The sequence below is a fragment of the Alosa pseudoharengus genome, unplaced genomic scaffold (assembly GCF_046254945.1).
Source record: "Alosa pseudoharengus isolate Yale_2024_CS ecotype anadromous, Long Island Sound unplaced genomic scaffold, YU_APseudo_1.1 YU_APseudo_1.1_scf_10, whole genome shotgun sequence".
Lineage (NCBI taxonomy): Eukaryota > Metazoa > Chordata > Actinopteri > Clupeiformes > Clupeidae > Alosa > Alosa pseudoharengus.
In genome coordinates, this window is record NW_027468565.1 from 18,192,305 (window position 1) to 18,218,138 (window position 25,834).

A 25,834-nucleotide genomic window follows, 5' to 3' on the forward strand; every position below is an offset into this window, starting at 1 on the left:
TTTAAATCAAAATAGCCTACATGACCTTTTCATGTCAAAAAACATGTGATGAAAACAGATATCCTCCATATGACAAAAGACCTTTTTTTGCAAAACCTACTAGATGTTATATAAAATTGAAAAATACAGACTTCAGAACGAATATCCTGCCCTCAAACACAACATAGCCTACTGTAAACAGAATGTGGAAGCAGATTTTTCTCATATGAATTGGCTGGACTGCATTGTAAAAGTTCACCATGCTTTGTGAGCCCCATGTGCTGTGAAGGTCAAGGATGTCTTTGAGGATTGTCAACAGTACTCAGATTATGCTTGCCTCCCTTCCCTCATTCTGAGACTTCGCTGTTCTGCCATATGGCCTCATGATTTCCTCTACAGCTCTTTCTACTTTGTTTTATGGAGGCACCTGTTACTCCAAGTCAAAGTCTCTCTCCCTCTCTGCATCAAACCACCATGAAAAATACTTTGGTCAGTAATGTCAGTCAAAATGAACTGGGAAAATGAGGTGTCAAGGACACTTCACAAACAGCAATGTCAGAAGCATCATGCTATAAATTATACCAGTCTATAACAGACTTGAGATTGAAAACACTTTACGTGGAGTTGTTTACTCTCCACAATTGAGTTGGGCTCAGGCAGCAACATCAGATTCAGACTAATTAAAGAATACAAAGGAGCATTTCTCAGACGAGCACAGGCAGTAGGCTACATCACTCCATAATAGGCTCAAATTATTAAAGAGTAAAATGTAACCTTTTGGCTTTTTATGGTGGCCATGTCTGTTCAAAATATCACACTATAATGGCGGGACTGGAGATTGTTGTCCCCTGGGTGTAATTCAGTGGACAGACCACATTAGAATACACACAATCATCATTACATCCATTGATGGACACACAATGTGTCCTTTCATCCTGCAGATGAAGATCTTTAAGGAAAGAAACTTTGAAGGCCCCTGCGGAGCCTTTGCGATATTTATTCACACTTAGTGATGGAAATGGAGATCAAGGAAACACAAGAGCATATGTTCTGCCTTTGAGCCAATTAAAAATGCAGTCCGCAATTTGGTGTTCAAAAGCCAATCAAATTACACGCTTGCCTTCTGTGTTTCTGTGGCACCATGTTGATTGGCTAGGATTGTTTATCACTCATTCCAAGCCACCATTTCAAAGCCATAACCGTGAGTACAAACACTAGGGGGTTTTTTTTGTGTTTGTGTGTGTTTTTTTTAACACAAAAAGGAGCAGTTTGTCAAATATGACACTGTGTGGAATTAGAATCATGGACTTCTTGTTAGTCATCACCACCATCAAGAAATGACATCTGTAAAAATATGGCTTTTATAATATATGTATGTCAGTGCATTAGCGATCCTTAGCCTGTACATGGTCATTTAGTCTCCACTCCACTTGAGGTCAATGGCTATTGAGATCATAGCACCTACAATTTTGCTGTCAAACCAGTGTGATCTGGAACAGGGTAGACGGTAGAGGGCATAATTAATTCACCTAGGGCTTCATGGCTTGATGTTAACCTCAAACTAGTCAGTGGAATAGCTAAGTAAATTGTTAAAGAAAGAAAGATGCTGGTGGCTAAAAAGACAATCGAGATTATTGTACACCAATATTAAGTGTGAACACATACAGCATATAAGGCGAATGTGCACTCAGCACACCTCACTGTGTGCTGAGTGTGTTTCACTAATTCACAGATGTGGGAGAGTGCTGTTCAATCACTCCCACCACCTACATTTTTCCTACCAGTCGGGGATCGAGCCGGCCCCCCTTCGGTTACAAGTCCCAAACCAGTAGGCCACAGATGCCACATACATTTATTAAGGGGTATGCAAATACTTTATGTAGCTTCTGCAAAGTTAATAGAAGTATACATTATGTATTTAAGATGCATTTGACAAAAATGACACAAGGAGAAAAGAAAACAAGATTTTATTATTATAAAAGAACACTAAATCAAAGACAGACATTGTTTTGTGGCATGTTGGAGTAAAACACAATTGTTTTGATGTGGCCTCATCAAATGTTTTTGTTCTGCAATTCCAACATTGTTTTGAGAAGGGGGGGGGGGGGGGTGATGACAGCTCAAACCCACAAAAGAAAAAGGTGATCTCCGCCAAGTCTGATTCTGAAAATCTCAAACTACCTACAGCTACCAGTGGTGGAACTGTAGTTGCATTATCTTCATCAAAAGGATTCTGGCATCTTCTTTTGAAAAAAAAAGACATGTTGGGTCCTTGTCTTTCCTTTTAAAAAGGGCAAAAACAGAGATGATATGAGATGCCAGGCTTCTGCCTGCATGGTCTCCTCAGAGGTCCTCACACGGCCTTCCGGTGATACTCTGGCGGCGCGACCTCGTAGTCGCTGGCGCTGAAGAGTGACGCGGAGTTCTTCACCAGATACCTGAGGAGGAAAAAGCCAACATCGTCACACACACACAGAGACCAACATCGTCACACACACAGAGAGAAAGAGAGGCCTTGTGTTCAGAAGATCCACTTGTTCGCCAACATAGTCACACACACACCCACCGAGAGAAAGAGAGAGGCCTTGTGTTCGGAAGATCCACTTGTTCGCCAACATCATCACACAGAGACCGAGAGAGAAAGAGAGAGGCCTTGTGTTCGGAAGATCCACTTGTTCGCTACATACTGCACCATACAGCAATAACTAGGGTGGGTATTCAATACAAAGCGCATTATGTAGAGAATCAGTGGATGTCTGGAACAGGGCTGGGTAGGAGAGAGAGCCGTGTCCCCCATTCTCCACACCACACACATAATCACCATCCATGGAGTATCTGCCACAGTGAGGCATCTTCACACCGGGGGCAATTAAATACTGCAATGACTTGTCACTCCTCACAGCAGCTACCTGAGCCAACCAACCCTGCTTCCCCCCACCACCACCTTTCCCCAATTTAAATTGACAACAGACTTCAACAATTTTTTCAATCACATTCAATAAGAACACGATTGAGTAGGTCAAACATAGTCTGGTACAATTGGGAATTATGGGAGTTATGAGTACAAACATAATGATTGAGCTGTTTACTATTGATACCATAAACGTAACAATATTGACTATAGAATTGACTGGTAAAGATAATATAAAACATGTTTGACTGAATTTGGATAGTGTCAAAAATGGAAAGAAAATGGCAACACCAGGCTGTCTGTTTGCAGCTTTAATTACATTGAGTAATTACATTAAGTAATTAAGTATGTGTATATGTATGTGTATGATCTTAGAAATTGTCACACAGTGTCAGTTTCAGTGCAGTCCACTAGTATGATGTCCCTTTGCCCAATTTCCAATCGCAAACTGCAAATATAAAATAATTCGTTGAATATTATTAAATTAAATATTTCCTGAGAATTAAAAAAAAAAAAAATAACTGATAAGCTCGGCTGAAAAAACATGGACAGTACTACTCTGATATATTGTAACACCACAGAGAGCCTGTGTGTACGTAACTATGTTTAACCACAACATTTATCCTCAAATAAGACAAAATACAAAATACGTTTATGTAACAGCAATTTTATGTTTTCTGTTGATACTAGCTTCAGAACTTACTTCACATAATAAAGTGATGAAATAACATCCTCAGAAATGGGTAGACTGTGTTGCGTTGATCATAGTTGTGACACATAATTGTCCAATCTTATTTGAATACTTTGAAACATTCAACAAAAACACACTTGTGTTTTGAATTTTTGAGATAATGATAAGATTAAGGAGCCTAATTGTTTTTTTTTTTTTGGTCTATTGAGTATCCTTCATCACATTTACTATTAAAAATATACTATGATAATAGCCACGCGCCTTGGCAACTGTTGGATGTGTTCCAATGTCTCAGGAATGTGTCACATTATAATTCAGGTAACCTACTCAGATTACAAGGTTGGGTTCGCTCAGTCCTCTCTGTGGACCCAAGAAATCCTTCAGTTAAGGGGAATTTTAAGCAAGCTATTTAAGTAAGAGCAAGTATGCAAAACCTTACCAGAATACTCAAACATGTGATGTCTAATAGAGAAAAAAAAAATTATTCTGCAAGCCCAAGACAAGTCCTTAGGAGGACGAGACTCACGCAGCACTATCAGCTAATAAAACCTCTTCAGTCCAATTTCTTTTATTCATGAAAGTGCCATTATCAGTTAACATGATCTCAAGATGCCTTACTAGGCCAGTGGCCTTAAAAACCTTTAAAATTAAAACCCAGTTTAATTTTACTGAGCAACAAGGGAAGTTTAGAGGGAGAGGTACCAAACAATTATAATTAACATTCTCTCACAAATCCTTACAGAGCCTGTGGCCTTAAAAGACCTTTTGAGGATTTAAATGCAAACCCAATTTTTATATATCTCTGAACAACTGGGAAAGTTCAGGGCACCTCTGCTTTGAAGAGGTCAAGCTCAAAACTAGCCTCAAGAACTCCCACGTTCAGTGTTATACTTACAAATTCTTACAATCAGACTACTTCTTGACTCGAAAAAATTGTTGCTTGTTCCCCACATAATTCTAACTCCAAACCCATATTTTGTAAAGGATAAGGTATAGTTGGGATTTTTTTTTTTTTTAAATGACAGGTGGACAATGATGGGACGATATCTCTTCTGGTGATTTTCTTCCTGTTCCTGTTCCGTGGTATCTTGTGTCTTCAAGTTACAATAAAGTTTTTATTATAATAAGAAACCGTTTTTCTGAAAATCAAGACATATCAGACATTGGAATATTGGGATAGCCCACCCATTCCATTCCATTCAATTCAATGGAACTTTCTGCAGCATTTTGAAGAACCCCCTTGTGTAGTACACACAGAGCCAAATAAAGGTGATCCAAGTGCTCTTCCCTCTTTAATTCCCTTTAAGTTAAGGGTGCTGGGGAAAGAATCTCTCTGTAACGCAGTGACAGTCGGAGGTCAGAAAAATTGTGCATCCTTGTCCAGGTACTCACTTGAGGAAGTCCTGCAGGTAGCTTAGCAGCAGCGCCAAACTCTTCTCATCTAGAGGTGTGTAGGCCAACATGGCACCAATCCTCACTGGAAGGTAAACACACAAACATACACATCAAACAAACATAAACAAAAACAAAAAATGGATCAACACCTATCAAAAACTAATTGGGAGAAAACACAGACTAGTACATTTGATATAAGATTGAATTCCCACTCTTGTTGTATTTTAATACTGGACCAGAAGTAACATGATCAGCTTATTTGAGAGAAATTACCAAAACAAGCAAAGAAAATAATCAAAAGATTGAGATACAAGTGTTTTTTTCCCTTTCCCTGTGGGAGCGAAAGTAAATTTAGTTGGCACATGTCATGTGTAACACATAATGAAAATATAGCTGCAAGCAGCAATGAGGGGGCCAAGCAGACAGTTCAGCAGGCCAGATGTGCCATGTAACTCAATGCTGCTCCATCAAACATATAGCATTAAGCAGTCACAGCAAGTTCCATGCCAAACAACCCAAGATTGGCTGAGGTACAAGTTCAAGTTTCACATCAAAACATAACTGATTTTGTGGGGCTGAACCAGGGCTGAGTGTCGCCGCCCCCTCCCCCAACCAACCCACCGCCGCAACCGCCCCTGCCCATCCCACCCCGCCCCACTCTTGCACCCACGCATTAGAATGAACTGGATGGAACAATGAAAATGAAAAATAAAAGATTGACTGAGATATGATCACACTTGCTGTGATTTAAATATAGAGGTCAAAAATTGACGTCATAGGGTGTTGAACTCGGCTTGGCCCAAGGATTCCAATGATACCTCATTTTGACATTCGGGTCTACGGGTCTAAGGTTACGTCCGTGAACACACGTCCAACTTTGGCCTGTTGGTGGCGCTAGAGCGCTTCAGGTGCCGGCATGAAATTTGGTGAAATTAATTATTGGACTGTCCCCAATCAGTGTGCCAAATTGTATAACTTTTTACCAGACGGTTCTATGGGCTGCCATTGACTTTTACATTGCAGAATAATGCACATTAGCAACTACTGGCCAAAATGCAGTTGTCAATTACGGAGCCCCCTAGAGGTCAAAGGTCACCAAATTTCTTGAGCGTCCTCCAGATGGGGTCTGAGGTACATGTACTAAGTTTGGTTTTGATACATGAAAGCGTTGCTGAGATATGAGCTCACTTACTGTTTGGCAGCTTCGCCGTAAATTTTGATTGGCTGTTACAGGCGAATGCTTCTGTCAATTGTTCCAGAAAGCAATGTTCCAGAAACCTATGTAGTATCAGCCCATGTTATCCACGGAAGTAGATGTTCTATAGATCTAACAGCTCAGACAACGTTATTGGAAGGTGCAGCAACTTCGGGTGAGATTATAACCAGAGTCAATGAGACGAGAGCAATGACATGATGACAGGGAAACAGGGACACCGTTCAACAAAGGAAAGTAGGCTACAACTTCATTCACAAGCAGATAGTTCAAAATCGAGCATACAAGTTAGAAAAACCTAAAGCATTCGTTTAGGCTATGTCGCCTCAATGTTGTCAATGCAGGACAGACTGTCGGCTGAGGGAAAAAAAGTTCTGTCGATCTGTCCGAGTGACATTAACTAAATAAATCCAAAATATAGCCATTGTTGTAAGGTTAAATTGTGTGTAGCCTATGGTGAAGTTATAATCAGACTTCAAGCTGTGCAAAGCAAATGCAGCAGTTGGGAATAGGTTGGAAATTACTGATTTTCAGCCACTTAATGCTCATTCTGGTGTATGACAAGATGTACAGAAGTGTAAAGTGTATCAATTACCCTAATATAGCCTACAAGTATGTTAAATTAAATATATTTAAATTAGACTCTTAAAGTTGCCTATTTCAGTAGGCCTAGGAGAAATGCAAACAGATGTAAAGGGGAATTATAGGGCCATCACTGTTTTTTTTTTTTTGGGGGGGGGGGGGGTGGTCACGACCTGGTGACGTAATTGATATGCAAATTAGTGTGTGATGTCATCTAGCGACATTTAGCGACTTTTGGAGCTGGCTTTAGCTACTTTCCATTTGAAATAGTTGGCAACACTGCCATGCCAGCCTACCTCTATACAGCAAAGCCCAACCCTGCCAGCTAAGCCCAACCCTGCCAGCTGGCACAAACGTGACTTGATGAGTTAGCTCGTATTCAGGGGGTTAAAGCATCATAAAGGGTCCAGGCATTCATTTGGATTATTCTTTCTTTACTTTGAAAGCTACGTCCTATTAAAATGCATCAACATGCATTGGTTTAGCATCAGGCCTTCTGCCACAGAAGTGTTTAGAACCAGTTTTATTCTTCTAACTTAGATAAGACAAAAAAAAAAAACACCACATGAACACATTGGCTATACTTTGACATTGTGGAGAAACATTAGCTGTGTTGGCTATGTCCAGTTCTGAGACACTCAATGGCCCCACAAGACCGCAGCATTATCATTGGGAGAGTCGGACACTCTTCATAATGAAGAATGCAATCGATGTAACGCGAGTGGAGAATTAACTTAGCAAAAAGAGATGCAAACAAAGAGAGAGAAAAATGGCAGCAAATCCAAAGTTGGCATTAACACGACTCATCCACAATTTATGGTTGTGCGTCTAATCGACACCGTCGCCATGCAGAGCCTCGGTGTTGTGCGTCTAATCGACACAGTCGCTATGCAGAGCCTCGGTGTTGTGCGTCTAATCGACACAGTCGCTATGCAGAGCCTCGGTGTTGTGCGTCTAATCGACACAGTCGCCATGCAGAACCTCAGTGTTGCCGTGTACCCCCCTCCAAGCCCTACACCACTGCTAGACATGCACCTCTTCAAAATTATAACTTTGTGTTGAAGCAACGCAGACAGCAAAGACTGTGATTGGTCAACTTGCCCTGTGTGTTGCTGTCCAGCATGCTTCAGCAGCCTAGGTAGCAGCAACATGCTAGTTTGCTAACAGAAGCTTTGTAAACAAACACATATTTTTGGTTACAATGACAGGGTCATCTGATTGATGATCAGCACTTCGTCAGCTGTAGCATCAGCCACATAAATGGGCATATTATTTGATTAAGACAGATCTTATTCATTGTGACATATCAGATTTGTCTACGAGTCATCGTGTTACTATAATATTTAGTAGGCCTACCTCTAAGTTTAGGTTCTCTCTCTTTATGCTGTTTAAAACCAGGCCAGGTAGTTTTGAGCTCTTTTAGCTCTATTTATATACTTTTGTAGATCTTTAGCTATCTTGATTATGGGCGTCAGTTATCCAGGACAAGTAAGCCTAAGCTGACAATAGGGTCCAGAACTGTCACTCACCTTTTCACTCACTCACTCACTCGCACCCACTTTTCCTGTTCTGGCCCTATGGCTGCGCTCACCGAGAGTCACGTTGTGTTTTTAAACGGGACACGGGAGAAAGCCGGGGGGAAATGAATGAATGAATGAAGGAAGGGGTATAAGTCTAATGGCGTTCTGATATCCTCTAATCGCTTCATGGAATTAATGAATTATCCTGCTCGTATACACCCGATACATGGAATATCTGACTTTAGTGCTGCCGCGATTAGTCGACCTAATCAACAATGAAAATTAGTTGACGGCCATTTTTTTAGTCGTTTTACTATTGACCGCCTACTTATTTTGGTCTCAAACGGCTCACTGTAATGTTATATTAATTAATCCAAATAATACCAAGATCCACGCACAGCCTGGTTAGGTGCAGGTAGATTGCAGGAACATACTTAATTAGAAAAATTGAGATAGTCCTACCGCACACTGTTTTGACGTTTCACTTGATTTTATTCAGAGCGAACTATAATTAACTATTAATTAACTCTATGTTATTAACTCTTGAAAAGTACAATGACTGTCTTTGGATGTTAAACAGGCTACTAAGACTTTGGCAGTCATGTTTTAAACCCCGCTATGCACTGCACGCAAATTGTTAACGCCAGCAGCAAAGCTGCGTGCCTGCCTGCTTTCAGCCCAATTCATTATTAGGCAGAGCTAAGTGGGGGGAGCTAAGCTAGTAGGTTACGCTAGTCCAGACTCTGACTAATATAGTATTGTGGAAATTGAAATAAATGAAGTGAAGAGTGTCTCACGTTGACAACACAACGGCGTGTCATTACTGTAATTCATTCATAAACGTTACAACGAACATGCCGCCGCCCGTGATATCAACAATCAAGGTGCGCGTCATTTCCCATGGTAAATAAGTCACGAGGCATATTTTTTTAGAGTTCAAGCCAACTGATAAAGTGAGGTAACCTATGTGGTAAGACACGCAAAGTGCCTGTAGCCTACTTGCTTTGAACATGCTGATGTTAGGCTCATTTGCAAAGTCCTCAACTCCTGTCGCCTTTCAAAGTCCAGCGTTTCTCATATGGGCCGCGCGGACCAGCACCGGCCATAACGTGGACACTGCTGGTCCAGAGCCGCGGAGTGAAATTATTACCGGGGCTTCATCTGATAATTTGCTGCGCAATTGATCAAGGAACCGCGGACCGACAGAAAAAGAAAACAAACGTTTCTGCAATCAGTAGGAAATACTTGCTAATTTGGTGTCATCAAACATAGAGGCATACAATTAAATGGTGGTGAGCGTTCATTCAATCCGCGAGAGAAACTGAAACCACTTGATAACGTTGGTAGCAAAGCTCCAATTCAACCTATGGAAGGCTATTATGAAACTACATTTAATACACAGGTTTCCCGTTTACCAACAAAACTAGATGCGCAGAAGACGCTTGGTGGCAGTCCACAACGTTATAAACTTAACCTAAATAGTCGGCTGCTGTAAGCTACAATCGGATTTTTTTGTATACCCTGTTGTCTCAATGATAATAACATCTCATTTCAGACTATATTTCAAAGTTTGACGTTCATTTGGATTATTAATATAACATCGTATTTTGTCATTTTTGGCGAAGACATGCATTCCGTTAGGAATATTGAACATATTTAACATTCTCTAACCATCGTGATTTCGAATTGGTGCAGTTTTCAGCACAAAAACTCATTTTATTCTTTTGCTCTTTTGCATTGCTCTATGCTGTTCTGTGGTGCTTTCTGCCTCTTGGTTGCGCACGCATGTTTTCGTGACGTTCCATAGAAATCCATGTATAGAACAATGTGGATTTATGCAACTTCCATAAAAACAGAGCACATACTATAATACACTATCTAGAGCAGTGTTTCTCAAACTTTTTCGGACCAAGGACCACTTAACCAATAAAAAAAAACCTCACGGACCACTAGCTAAAAGAAAGAGTAAACCTACTACAACAGTATATTACACAATAGGCCTACTCACCTTCCTTTTTGTGTCAGAGGATTCATATGATTTAAACTGGCGTAGCTTACATAGGCATGTTTGGATTTACATACAAGTTGGTTCAACATTGCAAGATATTATATTTTACCATGTCTGCTCGCGGACCACTTGGGATAGCTTGCGGACCACCAGTGGTCCCCGGACCAGACTTTGAGAAACACTGATCTAGAGTATTGTATAGTCAAATTTGAATAACGTGGCCAAAAGCTTGTGGCATAATTAAATATGTCAATATTCTTTCCATTTGCCTACCAGTGTATGATGCTTGCATGAGGGAAACATCCCAAAACGATGACACCCATATAATTGCTGTTGTTTTGATAAGTATTTATCATGCAACCATGCAAGCAATGGAACTATTGTAATTATATTTTACATTAGTAAAGCAGTCCTCTGATGTGCATGTTTTCACAAAGTTTTTGTGAACAATGTTAGCACTTTAAACACTGGCTGCTTTGAAGTGCATGTATAACAATATAGCATAACAATAATAATTGTGATGTGATATAAGGATAATTGGATGGGGGGTGGGTTCATGTAGGTGGGCCCTATGACCCCAAAGTATGCCATGACCGGGCCTCAGGTCAAAGAAGTTGTCTATGTCCATGGCAACACTGGCATACAAATAAAGTCTATCAAAGGTCTGACATTAGATCTGAAGGTAGCATTTTAAATGGGTGTTTTTTTAATACATAATGTTTTTGAACAGTTAACTTACAGTAAAACAGCTTCTAACAAAAGTAGGGTGATTTACGTTTTCCCTTTAGTTGAGTTCAAAATAAAACGGACACAACAAAATAACAAACACTTGATTTTTTAAAAAAATTAGTCGTTTAGATTAGTCGACTAATCGAAAAATTAGTCGAAAGATAAGTCATTAGAAAATTAGTCGTTAGTGGCAGCACTATCTGACTTTACTGCACACTCAACAGCTGTTTTTCAAGGAGGTGAGATTGATCCTTTTTTCCCCTTTTTCGCTGACACCACGCAAATAACCGCAGATATATTTTCTGGTTACAATAACAAGGTTGTTGGAATACACGGTGTGGATTTCTTGGTAGGCCTAACTTTTACAACATCTAAGCAAGAAAAGGCCAAACAAAGCAAATTTATATTTAAAATCACGGCAGTCTGTGGAATCTGCCACTCCGACTACCGTTTCGGTGGTGGAGACACAGAACTGAAAAGATTCACAAAGGTGTAGCTACGACATCAACGCAGAACCAAAATCAGCCTTCAGTGTTGTCCTGCTATGTGTACACAATGAATGTAAATGTATGGAGACTAGGGTTATAATAGGAAAACTGTCCCCCTGCTGTCATGGTGAGGATTGTAATGGTATTATGGGATGTCTCCTACCAAAGAGTCGGAGCAGGTGAGGGGCTCCATAGATCTGGGACATGGGTGTGTCCGGGTGGTTGGTCAGAATGTCAGCGTACTGTGGCCGCTCAAACTTATAAAGGAGCTGGGTGCCCAGCATGACGTTGAAATACTCGCGGATGCCGGCGACAACCTCATTCACAGCATATTCTCTGGGGAGAAGACAGGAAGACACAAACTACTGGTTAGACACCTCCCTTCATACAAAACCACACACGCATGGAACTATGGGAAAGATATAGACTAGAGCAGAGCAAAAATAATTCTGCATAAGCAATTCAAATTACATGGACCAGAGATTACAACATTTAAAGTGTTCATGTATTCTAACTGGTGGTTAGTCAGTTCACACACACACACACACACACACACACCAAAAACAGATGCACTGATTAATTGCCAAATTAATTGGGAAACGGAGTTGCTTCTTGAATTTGGCAGGGAGCTTAATTGCCTCAGTGCCCTCGTAATAAAACCCTACACCATTTCCACCACACAGTATGGAGACTGACTGACAAACGACACAAGAGGTTCCCAATTTCCATTTTTATTCTGCCATCCATTAGCAATCCATAGCAACTAGCCTACCTGTTATCAGAGTTTCCTCTTGATTTCTTGTAATTTGCATAGTCTTCCAAGACAGCATCGACATTCTTCTTCGCAGGAAGGTGGAACAGCTTCAGGGAGGGGGGGGGGGGGGAGAGAGAGAGAGATTGATTGGGGTTACTGGTTTTCCCCCCTGGTAGCTTCCTTAGTTGATCCACTTAAGAGGTCAGGGTTGGACATGAACAGCGTATTGATCCGTGGGCTTAGCGCCAGACCCAGGCCCTCCACCAAAGCCCCAACACCAGCTCAGAGCAGCGGTTACGTCTGGGCACTATCTGCTATCGACCCAGTTGGCAATTATAATGGTGTAGGAAGGAACAAACAAACAGCAAAACTACAAATAAATAAACAAACAAACAAAAACCACATCATTGTTTGACAGCATTTCTTTCAAAATCCTCATTCAGCCAGAGAGTGAGGCGCACAGTGATGTGTGGGAACAGGACGTTGGACATGCACCCATTAGGATGCTGCACAGATATAACTCTCTTAGACAGGGAAAACAGACAAAGACCAGACTGCAACACAACTCAAATGCAATTAAACATAAGCAATCTATCAAACTCCTCTTAAACATAAGCAATCTATCAAAATCCTCTGTCCTGTCATCTCTTTAACCCTTGTCTAAGGTATAGCCAGTAATTCAATGTATAGTGTGCAATGGAGTAGTTTGGGAAATGCATAGATGGTAAACAAATACACAAACAAGACACTGCCAGTCACACAGTCACAGGGAAATGACTTGGAAACAAAACAAACATTGTATGACACAAAATAACACATTGTATGACACAAAATAACAATCACTTAAATCTACAAATACTGTGAAGCAAAGTAGATTGTGTGATAACTGTAAATACACCATTTCAACCAATACTAATAAATATACTACAGTAGATAAAATACCATTAAATATACTACAGTAGATAAAAGCCTTATTGTGTTTAAAGGGGGGGGGGGGGGGGGGGGGCAGCGATCGTTAATACCACTCATGGCCTGCACCCTTCCCCCTAGTCACAGTACTAGTGGATTTGTTTACGAACCGGAACCAACAAGATAATCTCCGAAGAGCCATGTTGACCGACAAGGTAATATGACATGATTTCACACAAATAGTAGGTTATACTATTAACGGGGTCAGGGTTGGATATGTACAGCGCATTGATCCGTGGGCATATTGCCAAACCCAGGCCTCCACCAAAGCCCCAACACCAGCTCAGAGCAGCGTTTACGCTATCTTAGTCTGAGCACTTAGTCTTAGCCTGAGCACTAAAGCGCTCAACATAGTCGTTACTCCCGACCGGTAGCGCGACAATGTGACGTCACAGGAGCGCCATACCTATTTATACTCGCGCGTGGCGGTCAAGACACTACTTGCAGTCTTCTCCTGAACAGAGGTGTCGCTGTTGTGAAAAGGCTAACGCTAACTACGTTACACAGTAGAAGAAGCTGCAGTGAGAAACACTAGCTAGCCTCTGTGATGGTACTTCAGACTTTGGTTTCTGCTATTCACAACTACCATCATCATTATCATCTAGTTTCCAAGGTGAGCGCAGGTAGATAGATAGATGGATAAATGGATATATATATATATATATATATATATAGTTAGCTGGCTAGCTAGCTAGCAGCTGGCTAAGTTTGTGTAATTTCCTAAAGTGGAAAGAGATTTTGTTCAGGTCTTAGTAGATATCCTTTGTTTGAAAATAAATTGTTTCTATTCTTTCCTCTTAATTCCATGTGTTGCAACCAGGCTTGGAATTTCACCATTCTGGGGGCAAGGCCACTTGGCCTTCAGTTGGGCATATTTGGTGGGGGGCACAAAGGCCACATGTCAGGGCACCAAGGCCAAAGTTAACTATACAGTAGTAGGCTATAAAAATGATCAAAGTTGTATTTAGCCGATTCACTGCAGTAGACCTGCATCACTGTATGAAACATTACAAAAACATGAAACATGACATATTACATGTAACTGTAAATCATCTGATCATCTAATAAAAACAGATATCTAGGCTATATATAAAATGTATTTTATATTTGGCCTGCTATGAAATCATGTATTGAACAATTTAAATGTAGCACAGCTCAGCTTTAAGAAACTCAAATAGCCTAGATGCATGCTTAGCATTTTGTGATCATTAAGGCTACTTTCACAAACTCTTGGTCAGCTGTCCTCTGATTTACCAATATCTAGGCGATATTTGTAACATTTATTTTGTATTTGGCCCGTTTTGAAATCATGTGGAACAATTTAAACACATTGTAAAACTTAAAGCCCAAATTTGGAGACATCCATGCATGTCGAAATTTACTGCAAATTCAAAACTGGATTACTCTGGAACGGCTAACTGTACAGGGGACTGCTTTACACCTTTGTGTTCGGTAAGGTCTGCTGTTTATTCTGATATGTGGTTTGTCATGTGTTAAAAGAAGGGTTCGTGAAGTATTCCACCAAGATGAATGGGTAGGGAGATCATGGACGCAAAACCTTCAGTAGAATGTATGATTAAATTGAATTATATTATTTACTTTTCTCGCGAACCGTTTAACACAGCAATTATCGGCTAACATCGTTTAAAAGCTGAGAAAAAGTTCTTTCATGTGATACTTGTGATGTCTGTGTGATGAATAGCTACTTCGCGAGTAGTTCAACTGAGAAGAATGGGTGAATTTGGACGCACTTTCTTGCGCTGTCACTTTCTCCACTGCGTAAAAGACTAAATTAATTTGCGCTGTGAATGCTAAGATTATTTTGACAGGCCACAGGCTAAATAAAAATCGCTATTAGTAGGACAAAGCAGAATATTGAAAGAAGGGGGCACCAAGGCCACCGTGGCCTGTAAACCTATGATTTTCAAAGGGGCTTCACGGCCAACGCAAGGGGCTACGACGGCCATGGCCGTCGTGGCCGCCGTGAAATTCCTACCCTGGTTGCAACTCTCGCTGGTAACTTTGTTAACTTATAAAGCAAACTATTAAAAATTCACGACTGTAACAAAACACTGCAACTCTCGCTTGCCCTCGAACTAGTCCATCTTCCGGTTTTACGGTTTGCCGTCACATTGTCGCGCTACCAGTCGGGTGCGGCGAGTATGTAGTGGGCATTAGTCTTAGCCTGAGCACTCTCTGTTGATGCTGGTCAGCATATAGTGCTTCCTAGTCATTAAAGCGGACGGAGAAGTGGTTGCCGGAGGGCTGCAGGTTAAAGCCGGGTGCTTTGTGCTTGAACAACACACTGAACTCATTGAACCAGTCTGCTCCTGATGTTCTGATGGCTGCCTTGTTTGGTTGTAAGTCATTAGTGTGTGTGAATGGGTAAGCTGTGAGACATAAACCTGTAGAGCACTTTGGAGAAAATTAATGTACCATTACCTTCTCGCCTGCATGGCCTCTGACTACACAAATAAAGTGTGAAGTGTCATGCTCACGGTCTTATATTGACGCAGCTGATTGCATGACTCTTGACCTTTGACTCCTGGCTGTGCTCACCTGCTTCTGGCGCGTGATGAGATCCCAGTCATCAACCAGCCATGGCTTCAGCTCCTCAGGGATCTTCACCTTCACTTCCACACGGTTTATGAAGGTCTCCTCCTAAACACACACACGGGTTACTGAGGGCCGCCTCCTCAACACACATGCACAGATCGATTTAACCACACTCACTCACACAGACACATAGGTTACTGAAGGTTTCCAAAACACACACACAGGTTACTGAAGGTCTCCTCCAAAAACACACACACACACACAGATAATGGTGCATGAAAGATGCATGGTTACACATACACCCTCTCACACCAGACAGGGCTCTGTATCTCAGCAAAGTCTGTATTTTATGTATAATTTGCTGTGTTTGTTGTTTGGTTTGTAAGGCTAAGACAACTCCATAACCGCATTGGACTAAGGCTAAGACAACTCCCTAACCGCATTGGACTAAGGCTAGGACAACTCCCTAACAGCATCGCTAAGGCTAGGACAACTCCCTAACCGCATTGCTAAGGCTAAGACAACTCCCTAACCGCATTGGGCTAAGGCTAGGACAACTCCCTAACCGCATTGCTAAGGCTAAGACAACTCCTCCATTACCGCATCGCTAAGGCTAGGACAACTCCCTAACCACATTGCTAAGGCTAGGACAACTCCCTAACAGCATTGCTAAGGCTAAGACAACTCCCTAACCGCATTGCTAAGGCTAGGACAACTCCCTAACCGCATTGCTAAGGCTAGGACAACTCCATAACCGCATTGGACTAAGGCTAAGACAACTCCATAACCGCATCGGACTAAGGCTAAGACAACTCCATAACTGCATCGCTAAGGCTAGGACAACTCCATAACCGCATCGGACTAAGGCTAGGACAACTCCCTAACCGCATTGCTAAGGCTAGGACAACTCCCTAACCGCATTGCTAAGGCTAAGACAACTCCCTAACTGCATCGCTAATATAATTCTACCATCTTCATGCACTGTGGTTCAATTTCAGTCCCTGGGTTATTTACTTCCTTGGTTTCACATGAAAAGTACCTCTACTTTTTAATGACTATATGGCAGTCATTCAAATATTTGGGTGCATTACATCACATAATGATGCCATGTGGAAAGTACACAAAGCAAAACTTCCATAATTGCATTTAATGAGAATGGCACTGAATTGGAGAATGGCATTGTTTGTGGACTTTTTAATATGCTTTCAATACATTTCCATCTGCCATTTCTGGTTCCTGTCCAGATGTGCTGCCAACAGACGATTGGGTAGGATTGGACCACCTGGCCAGAGACTACATCCACCAGAGCATGACAACCGCACCCAATGGAAGCACAGATGGAGGAACGGAGCCTGTTACTAAGGTAAGCTGTCGCTTGTGGGTTTGTTTGAGAAGAATGGGCAAAGACAGGGCGCCAGTGTGTTTGTCATAATGAACATAATCACACTCGGCTCTACCACTCTACAGCAGGCTAAAGAGCTGCCGCAAGTACTGGGAGAGGGCACATTACAGGGCACATTACAGGGCAGTTAAAAAATGTGTTGAGAGGGGCACAGACCGTGACCATGTCTGAGTGTGTGGGAGTATCTACATATATCTATGTCTACGTGTGGGAGTATCTACATATGTCTATGTCTATGTGTGGGAGTATCTACATATATCTATGTATATGTGAGGCTGGGAGTATCTACATGTCTATGTATATGTGTGGGAGTATCTGCATGTCTATGTATATGTGTGGGAGTATCTGCAAGTCTATGTATGTATGGGAGTCCTTGTTTATGAATGTTTGTGTATATGAATATTTGTAGTTGTATGTCTGTGTACATGTGTATGTGTAAGTGTCTTGAGCCTGAGTGTGAGTGAATACCAGTATGTGTGTGTGTGTGTGTGTGTGCATACACAATTGTGTACATACACTCTCCACTGTTGGGTCCACGCGGGCCCTCTTCTTGCGTGGTGGGTGGGGCATTTCCCCACTGCTGGTCCCTTCACCAGCCCCTGGTGCTGCATTGAAAAACACACACACACACACACAATATGTACATCATCATCATTGCAATCATCTTCCTCATTAACTCTGTGACCAAAATCATTCTCATCATCTTTGCAGATATCAGTACCCAGGTTTGACAGATATCAGTACCCAGGTTTGACAGATATCAGTACCCAGGACCCAGGTTTGACAGATATCAGTACCCAGGTTTGACAGGTATCAGTACCCAGGTTTGACAGGTATCAGTACCCAGGTTTGACAAACAGAATGACAAATGGGTCATTCAAATGGGTGTTCCTACTGGCTACCCCACATACTATTTTAGTCCGATGAAAATGACCAAAAAACACCTTGTTTTATCCTTAATATCTTCATATGCATTTGTCACAGAAAGCTCACATATTGCCTCAACATTAATAAAGCATTGTATTTGCAGACAAAATCCTGACTGATGCTATGTGGGTAAAAAAATAGTTTACAAGACCATCAATGTCACCAATTTTGCACTTTGTTCCAAATCTATGGCCTTGTATAAAACTAATGGGCATGCAGTGCAAACTTCTAATGGTCCAGTCATACTGAGAACATGTCTGTCTTCCATCCTACAAAGGTTGGTCAGGCTAGGAATAATAATTTAAAAAATATTAATGCCCAAACATGGCCTTCAAGACAAGGCATTTCTGTAAATGATACAAAATCAAAGATGAAAAACGATTTATGAAAACGTTGGAATGTAACAAAAATATTTACAGGTCTTAGTTTTGGGACATAAATATTAGCTGGACAAATGGTGCAGTAACCATTTTCCTGGATTCTGTATGAATTGACACTTTCATCCAAATGATCGTGATTGCTGTAAGGACTTTGACCATAATAATCATGACCCTCTCCGTCCATCACCATCATCATCACCACCATCATCATCATCATCGATCATCTATCATCACCACCACCACCATCTCAACACCACCATCTCAACACCACCATCTCAACACCCCTCCTTAGGACATCTGCAGACCTTTATACCCTCCACCACATCACGTGACCTTGGAATGGAACACAAACCGCACACGCCACCAATCCACTTGGAGCAGGAGAGCATCAGAGGGGCCAGGCCATGAAAGAGTCCACCTCTTATTTATGTAAGTAGGTCGCTTACCTCGAGCCTGACCCTGAGCGATCAAAGCCTGACCCCTGCACCATTCCATAGCCAAGGAAGATTGTTTTTTTGTGATTGGCCGCCCTGCTTCAGTGTCACGTGAGGCAGATACGTGCGGTATTCTAGTCTTCATCTCACTTTAACATCTTTCTTGTGATACTACATTCAATTTAACAGTTAGGCCATGGGAACTGTAAAACTCCTAGAACTCGCCTATGATACATCTATAAAATAAATGCCTTACAATAAAACAGGCAGAGAGAAAGAGAGAGGGAGATGGTATCTGGTCAGGTGTTGTCCAGTTGCCTGGGGCTTTTTCCTGGCATGGTGGCAAGACAGGGCGTGTATGAGGACAAAACTGCCCGCGTTCCTATCGGCTGAGGGGGCGGTGAGAGACTCCTGTGACGCTCTTCTACAGTATGTCGCCGCCGTTTTAATTCAATTTCTCTCATGTGCAGAAACCCAATCACATCGCCATTGCCATGGCAGCAGACCATGGGCCCCCCCCCCCACACACACACACACACACACACATACACACACACACACACACACACACACACACACACACACACACACACACACACACACACACACACACACACACACACACACACACACACACACACACACACACACACACACTCACATATGCATTTATGGGGGTGTGTGTTTGTAATGCGTTTAGAGACATGCAGTGTTTATCATCACAGGCAAACACACTTGGGCGTGTTGGAGGGAGTGTGTCCAATTCACATCCAAACTGCCCCAAAGCTCTTAGGCTACAAATCAGATATGGACTCAGTGATGGGCTTGCATGATTAAAAATAAATATTGACTGTGTCGGAGAGGGTGGGTCACTGGGGTGTTATGTGGCCCTGTGTGTGTGCGTGTGTGCATGTATGACATCTCTCTCCTTCTCCCTGTAAGAGTGTGTCTTTGCATACGACATCTCTCTCTCCATCTCTGAGCGTTTGTCAGTCTTTGTGCTTGTGTGCAACATCCCTGTGTGTGTCTGTGTCTGTGTGTGTCTGGCCCATAGAGATGTGCTACTTACTCTTTTGTTTGTTCTTTTTTGTTTTCCTAGCCGGGCAGGAACGAGCAGAAGACAGAGTGGAGGTGAGGGAGAAAAGCAAAGTGTTATTTTAACTTTCAAATCATTACACAGTCCAATCATAAACATGTCATCTGTGGCAACAATAATGATAAAAAGAAATATCTATTCGAACAAATTAAACTGTGAAAATGGCAAACAAGGACCATGGGAACACAATTGACCTTTGAACTTTTGATATATGGGCAAACAAAAGCAGTTTCCACAGGGACATGCTTGACCTTTGAACTTCGTGTACTCACACATCAACGTTTTTCTGCTGCACAGCAGCGATCTTCTTGCTCGGTGCCACCCCCCTCATCCTTCCCTCAACATAATGGTCTCTGCCAGAGAGGGAAAGAGGATTAGATAGTTTAAAATCATAATGTTGCAGATCATAAAGTATAAGTATATATACTCTTTTGATCCCGTGAGGGAAATTTGGTCTCTGCATTTATCCCAATCCGTTAATCAGTGAAACACACTCAGCACACAGTGAACACACAGTGAGGTGAAGCACACACTAATCCCGACGCAATGAGCCTGCTACAGTGGCGCTCAGGGAGCAGTGAGGGGTTAGGTGCCTTGCTCAAGGGCACTTCAGCCGTGGATGTGGACATGGGAGAGCAGTGCTCAACCACTTCCCCCGCCCACATTTTTCCTACTGGTCGGGGATCAAACCGGCAACCCTTCGGTTACAAGCCCAAAGCCCTAACCAGTAGGCCACGGCTGGCAAAGAAGGAAAGATAATCAGATAGTTTAAAATCATAATGTTGCAGATATGATATTTGGTTATTTACTAAAGCAGTTTGTAGACCAGCAGTGTGATAAAATGGATGGGGCACTCTATATAAATTGCAGGAACATCTTTTGGCTTTTACCGCTCTACTGTAGCCACTCCCCCTCTCACACTGCACAGCGCAGGACCAGAGACAGAGAGGGTAAGCGGAATTTTGATAGCACGGGTCAAGATGCAAGATGTTTGGATGATTATCATGTCTGACCTCAACAATAAAGACTACCAAACACAGGTATGCAGTGGCTATTCAAAATGACAAAAATGATGTGCAATAAACTAACACTTCGAATAGCCCTGGTTACTTTGGACTTGAGACTTTGAATAAACAAACGACAATTCCGACTGCGTGGTCCCAAACTGAAATGAGTGATAAACTAATGGTCCCGAATTTAAGGATATTTCAGAATGCCACACAGTTACAGACTACGAGTGGCAGACAGAACTACATGTCACTTATGCTACCAAAGATTGAAGTTGAAGTTATTCTATAGGCTTAACAATAAAAACATATAGCCTTAACTCAAAACAGCTGTTAGGCTTATGTCATTTTGATCTGTAAAATGTCACATGCAACCATGTCTAAATTTTGCTCACTGCACATTTATTATAGGTTAATGTATTATAATATAATAATCATTATTGAATGCTTAGCTTGAATGATAATATACCCCCCAATTGGGCTACGTGTTTTGTACAGGAATAGCATGTTTGAACGGGCACTGCACTATTGTTTAAAAAATGAATTAGGCTTCATCCAGGTATCAGCTGCAGGGTAGCAGACAGTTTACAAAATCAATTACAAACCGTGGTAAATGGTCAGGAATTTGGTGTACTCTGGATTAATAAAAACAGCTTTTGAAGTTTTAGAACAACAGAGAAGGCAAGGGCAGATGAGATGACAGTGGGAGGGAAAGTGTGTAAAGTGGGAACGATAGAGAGAGAGACAGAGAGAGAGAGAGAGAGAGAGAGAGAGAGAGAGAAAGAGTGAGAGAGAGAGAAAGAGCAAGAAAGAGAAAAGCAGTAAAACAAAGAAGAGTGCAAGAAAGGAACTCACTGATTTGCCTTCTGGAGCTCTTTCTGTTTCTGCAGGTTGCTGTCCACATATTTAAGCACACGGCTTTCAGGAACCCATTCGTCCCAGCTGGGGAAGTAGCAAATATTCATTTACACTCAGAAAACCACACACACACACACAATCAGGGAGGACACTGAGGTGTGTAACCAGTGCATGCACTATGTAAAATGATTGCAGCCTTTCAAAACTTGAAACTCCTACAAGTCAATGTCAATAATGTTCATCTTGTATATATGTGTAAACAGAAATCTTACTGAATCCATATATACATTGTTGAGGTATGGTCAGTGCTCTCATGAATAGTGTTCGTAATAGCCTTAACTACTAGAGAAAGGTAGCAGGGGGTCACTTGCGCTTCAACCTGGTTGGTGCTCACGGAACAGGACGCAGAAGTCAATGAGGAGACCCAAGGTCTATCTAGGACCAAGGAGCAGGAACGGAGCACACAAAGCTTTCTGTGAATTTTTATTAGTGCAAAACGACTAACGTTTCGACACCCATGCGTCTTCTTCAGAGTCAAACAAGACAGAGTTTGCCTCTGGTCCGGTGCTCCGGTCCTGCTACTTGCCCTGGTACTAGTGAAAGGTGTTAGTCAATAGAAACTAAAGGAAATGCTGATGTCGGTCACAAATATCCAGTCAAATCATGAGACTGTCCAGCCAATCAGGACATGGATACGTCGGTCCTGTTCATCGCATGTCCTGGCCAATAGAGTAATAATGCACTTCCCATTAACCTAAGGCTTGGGACGACATGCTGGAGGGACTGTGTGTGTGTGTGTGTGTGTGTGTGTGTGTGTGTGTGTAACTTACTTTTTATTCCAGCCACTGTAATGAATGAAGTATTTCACTTGTTTGTCCTTGATATTGATTTTAACACACTGCAAAGACAAGAATCAAAATCAAAACAGATGTTCTTGTTATTGAAGTAATCTCTAATGAATCTGTGACGCTTTGAATAGCAATGACTTGAGATGTGCGGTAATGTCTCACTCATTAGCCTATAATAACAGCAGATTCTACAAGTAACCATAGGCTTAGGTGACATTTTCTCAGCATTTGGTATGATGATCTTTGAGTGCATGAATCAGTTAAGTGTTTCAAAGTTTTGACAACATTAAAAAGGCTTATAAATAATACATATGTGTTATCAAGGTCCAATAAAGAAACTGCATCCACTTCTATGGTGAGAAAGTCTACAACTAGTCTAACTTGACCAAGCACACATTGACAGACTTGTACCTTAGCTTCGTATAGCAATGGCCCATGAAAACACAGTACTCGTTCACCTAAAGCAGGATAGACACAAAACATAGACACACACGAAAGATCAAAGATATGTTTTGTCATCAGACCCATTAATACTGGTGCATTTCATGTTCTATAAAAGTTGTACAGTATTCTACATAGAACAATGCCTGCAAAAAATGAACTGTCGAAACGGCTAATGTTATAATTTCCATCTCGTTTCAAATCCTGATCTACCATTGGCTGTCATTGTGACTTTCAAGTGGCCCTTCATGAAATCCCCGGTGAGGGATGCAAAGTTGACTCCAAAATGTGATGTTAACTAGGAATGTGATTGACATGTGATTAGGCATCCTTCCAGGTTCTCTGCCATTCTTACTTTTAGCTGATGTGTTGCATTGCGTGCCGATCAAAGGCTTCTGTCGATAGAGTAATGCTACACGACAAACGAAAACACTGCTCGATGCGGGATTGAATGTCTACGCTACACGTTAATAAAAATAAAAGGTAAAAATTGATCATGATTACAGAAAAACAAGCATTTAAAATTGACTGATACCATTGCATGCCTTTCAGCTATCAAAATAGGCAGAGTGCTTAACCTTAAAACCTTGCTAACAAGCTAAAGTTAGCCAACCAGCTAGCAAGGCACACAAATAATCATCTTTGGCAATTCAACCATAACAGCAGCTATATCACGCTTACTTTATTTGGTCAGCTCGAGCCAGATAACATGCAGAAATGTACTGTGTGTGTGTATATATACCGTTTATGTAAGTCCAGATACAATAGTGCAGCAATGTTAGGTTCAGGTGGACAAACATTTCGCATAACATTAGCTGACTAGCTGATGCTGTTTACGTAGCGCGCCATTGTACAGGCGGCAGCGCCCACCACAGCAATGAACAATGGCAGACGCGGGTTTGAGCTAAACCGGGGAGTCAAGCGGCTCCTTACCTTCTTGAAATTTAGGTTTAGGGTCCTGTTTAGGCGCCATTCACAGATTAAGCAATCAAAATATCTGGAAAATCAAATCCAGGCATCGCCAGCTCGGATTTCTTTCAGACACAGTGAAAGCGCCGCTCTCCGTCTCTCTGGTGACGCATTTTCATCGCGCCTGGGTCACATGACTGAAATTACCCTTAAACCAATGACGGCCTTTGAATATACTAACCTGTCAAATTAACTTCAGGTTTATTGTGGGTACACATCAGATGAATGAAGATTGCCCCACCATTTTTATAGAAAAGAAATACATTTGAATAAACTAAAATAGTCTATGTAAGAGGGGTTTAAATGCAACACAGGTAGTGGCACCTTGAAGTTTCAATGCTTTTGTGAATCCTGGTTTTCTATTTGCTGTATCTAGTTACTAAGTGCAAAGGATTTTTTTGTCTTTTAATAAATTGCAGACTACTAGATTGTGGATAGCCTACCAGTATCACGACATGATCAGACTAGTTTGACCATTTACTCTCTTTGATTTGTTTTGATTTCATTTCTGTAGACCATTCCAGATGTTAATGTTACACACTAGGTTAATGCTACACACTATATTATTATTAGGCCTAATTAATTTAGATTATTGTTTAGGGCATAGGCCTAGCATGCTGTTGCGTCCGATATGTCTAAATAGTCGAATATCGAACAGAACGGATTAGAATCTACTAACATGAATGCATAACTACACATTTAGACTGCATAATAATAATAAAATTAGCCTATTACGCCTATCTGCCTTAAAATTACCCAGGGTAAAAGATGTGTAGGGACAGGGCATGAGCAGTAGCCTGGGAGAACCCAGACAAACCTGTTTGCAAATTAGAATTTGCTCTGCAGGTCAGTCTGGCAAGAATTTCCAACGTTCCAAAAACCCAGGCACCAATAAGTATAAGTATACTCTTTTGATCCCGTGAGGGAAATTTGGTCTCTGCATTTATCCCAATCCGTGAATTAGTGAAACACACTCAGCACACAGTGAACACACAGTGAGGTGAAGCACACACTAATTCTGGCGCAGTGAGCTGCCTGCAACAACAGCGGCGCTCAGGGAGCAGTGAGGGGTTACGTGCCTTGCTCAAGGGCACTTCGGCCGCGCCTACTGGTCGGGGGTTCGAACCGGCAACCCCCCGGCTAACCAGTAGGCCACGGCTGCCCCCAAAATCATATTTATCCAGCGAGCGGGCTTTATCTGATGGCATAGAGCGGTTAATTTCGTTTTTGGTTATATGGCCCTGTAAATCACACTCTCAATCTCAACTGAGGTTTCAGACCGTGGTAAAGTTGGTTTTATATTGGACGTTGGATATTCGACACATTCGAAAAATCTATTTAGCACTGACTACGATGGTCGAGTTTGTGTCAAACCAACTTTAATGTGTTTAAACAAGGTCTGCCTATATTACACAAAGCTTCTTTTGTCCAAAAACCCATGTTTTGATTTTATGAATTTTTTATGCTGATAAAAGATTTCAATCTATTATGCGGCTTCACCTTCTGACTTACCCATACTAAAACACATCTCCTGAACTTGGCTTCTTTTTCCCTAAAACCTGCTCTATGATTTTATACAATTTTTAATGTTAAATGTTTCAAATCTATTATGCGGCTTGCCTTTTTGACCTACCCATGTCAAAACACATCTGGTGAACCTGGATTACTGCTCTATAT

At 41.6% G+C, this 25,834-nt stretch overlaps 1 protein-coding gene across 1 annotated transcript; it reads right to left on the reverse strand.

Moving 5' to 3' along the window:
• Positions 1-1,929: 1,929 nt before the first annotated feature.
• Positions 1,930-24,275, reverse strand: morf4l1 (mortality factor 4 like 1). Its single transcript, XM_076266386.1, has 12 exons — positions 24,122-24,275; positions 23,159-23,205; positions 22,730-22,797; positions 21,897-21,983; positions 20,307-20,387; positions 20,008-20,033; positions 17,714-17,802; positions 15,799-15,900; positions 12,289-12,377; positions 11,680-11,852; positions 4,974-5,058; positions 1,930-2,417 (listed from the first exon to the last, which is right to left on the reverse strand). The coding sequence occupies exons 1-12, from the start codon at positions 24,159-24,161 to the stop codon at positions 2,333-2,335; spliced, it is 972 nt and encodes a 323-aa protein (XP_076122501.1). The 5' UTR covers positions 24,162-24,275; the 3' UTR covers positions 1,930-2,332.
• Between the last annotated feature and the right edge of the window lie 1,559 nt (positions 24,276-25,834).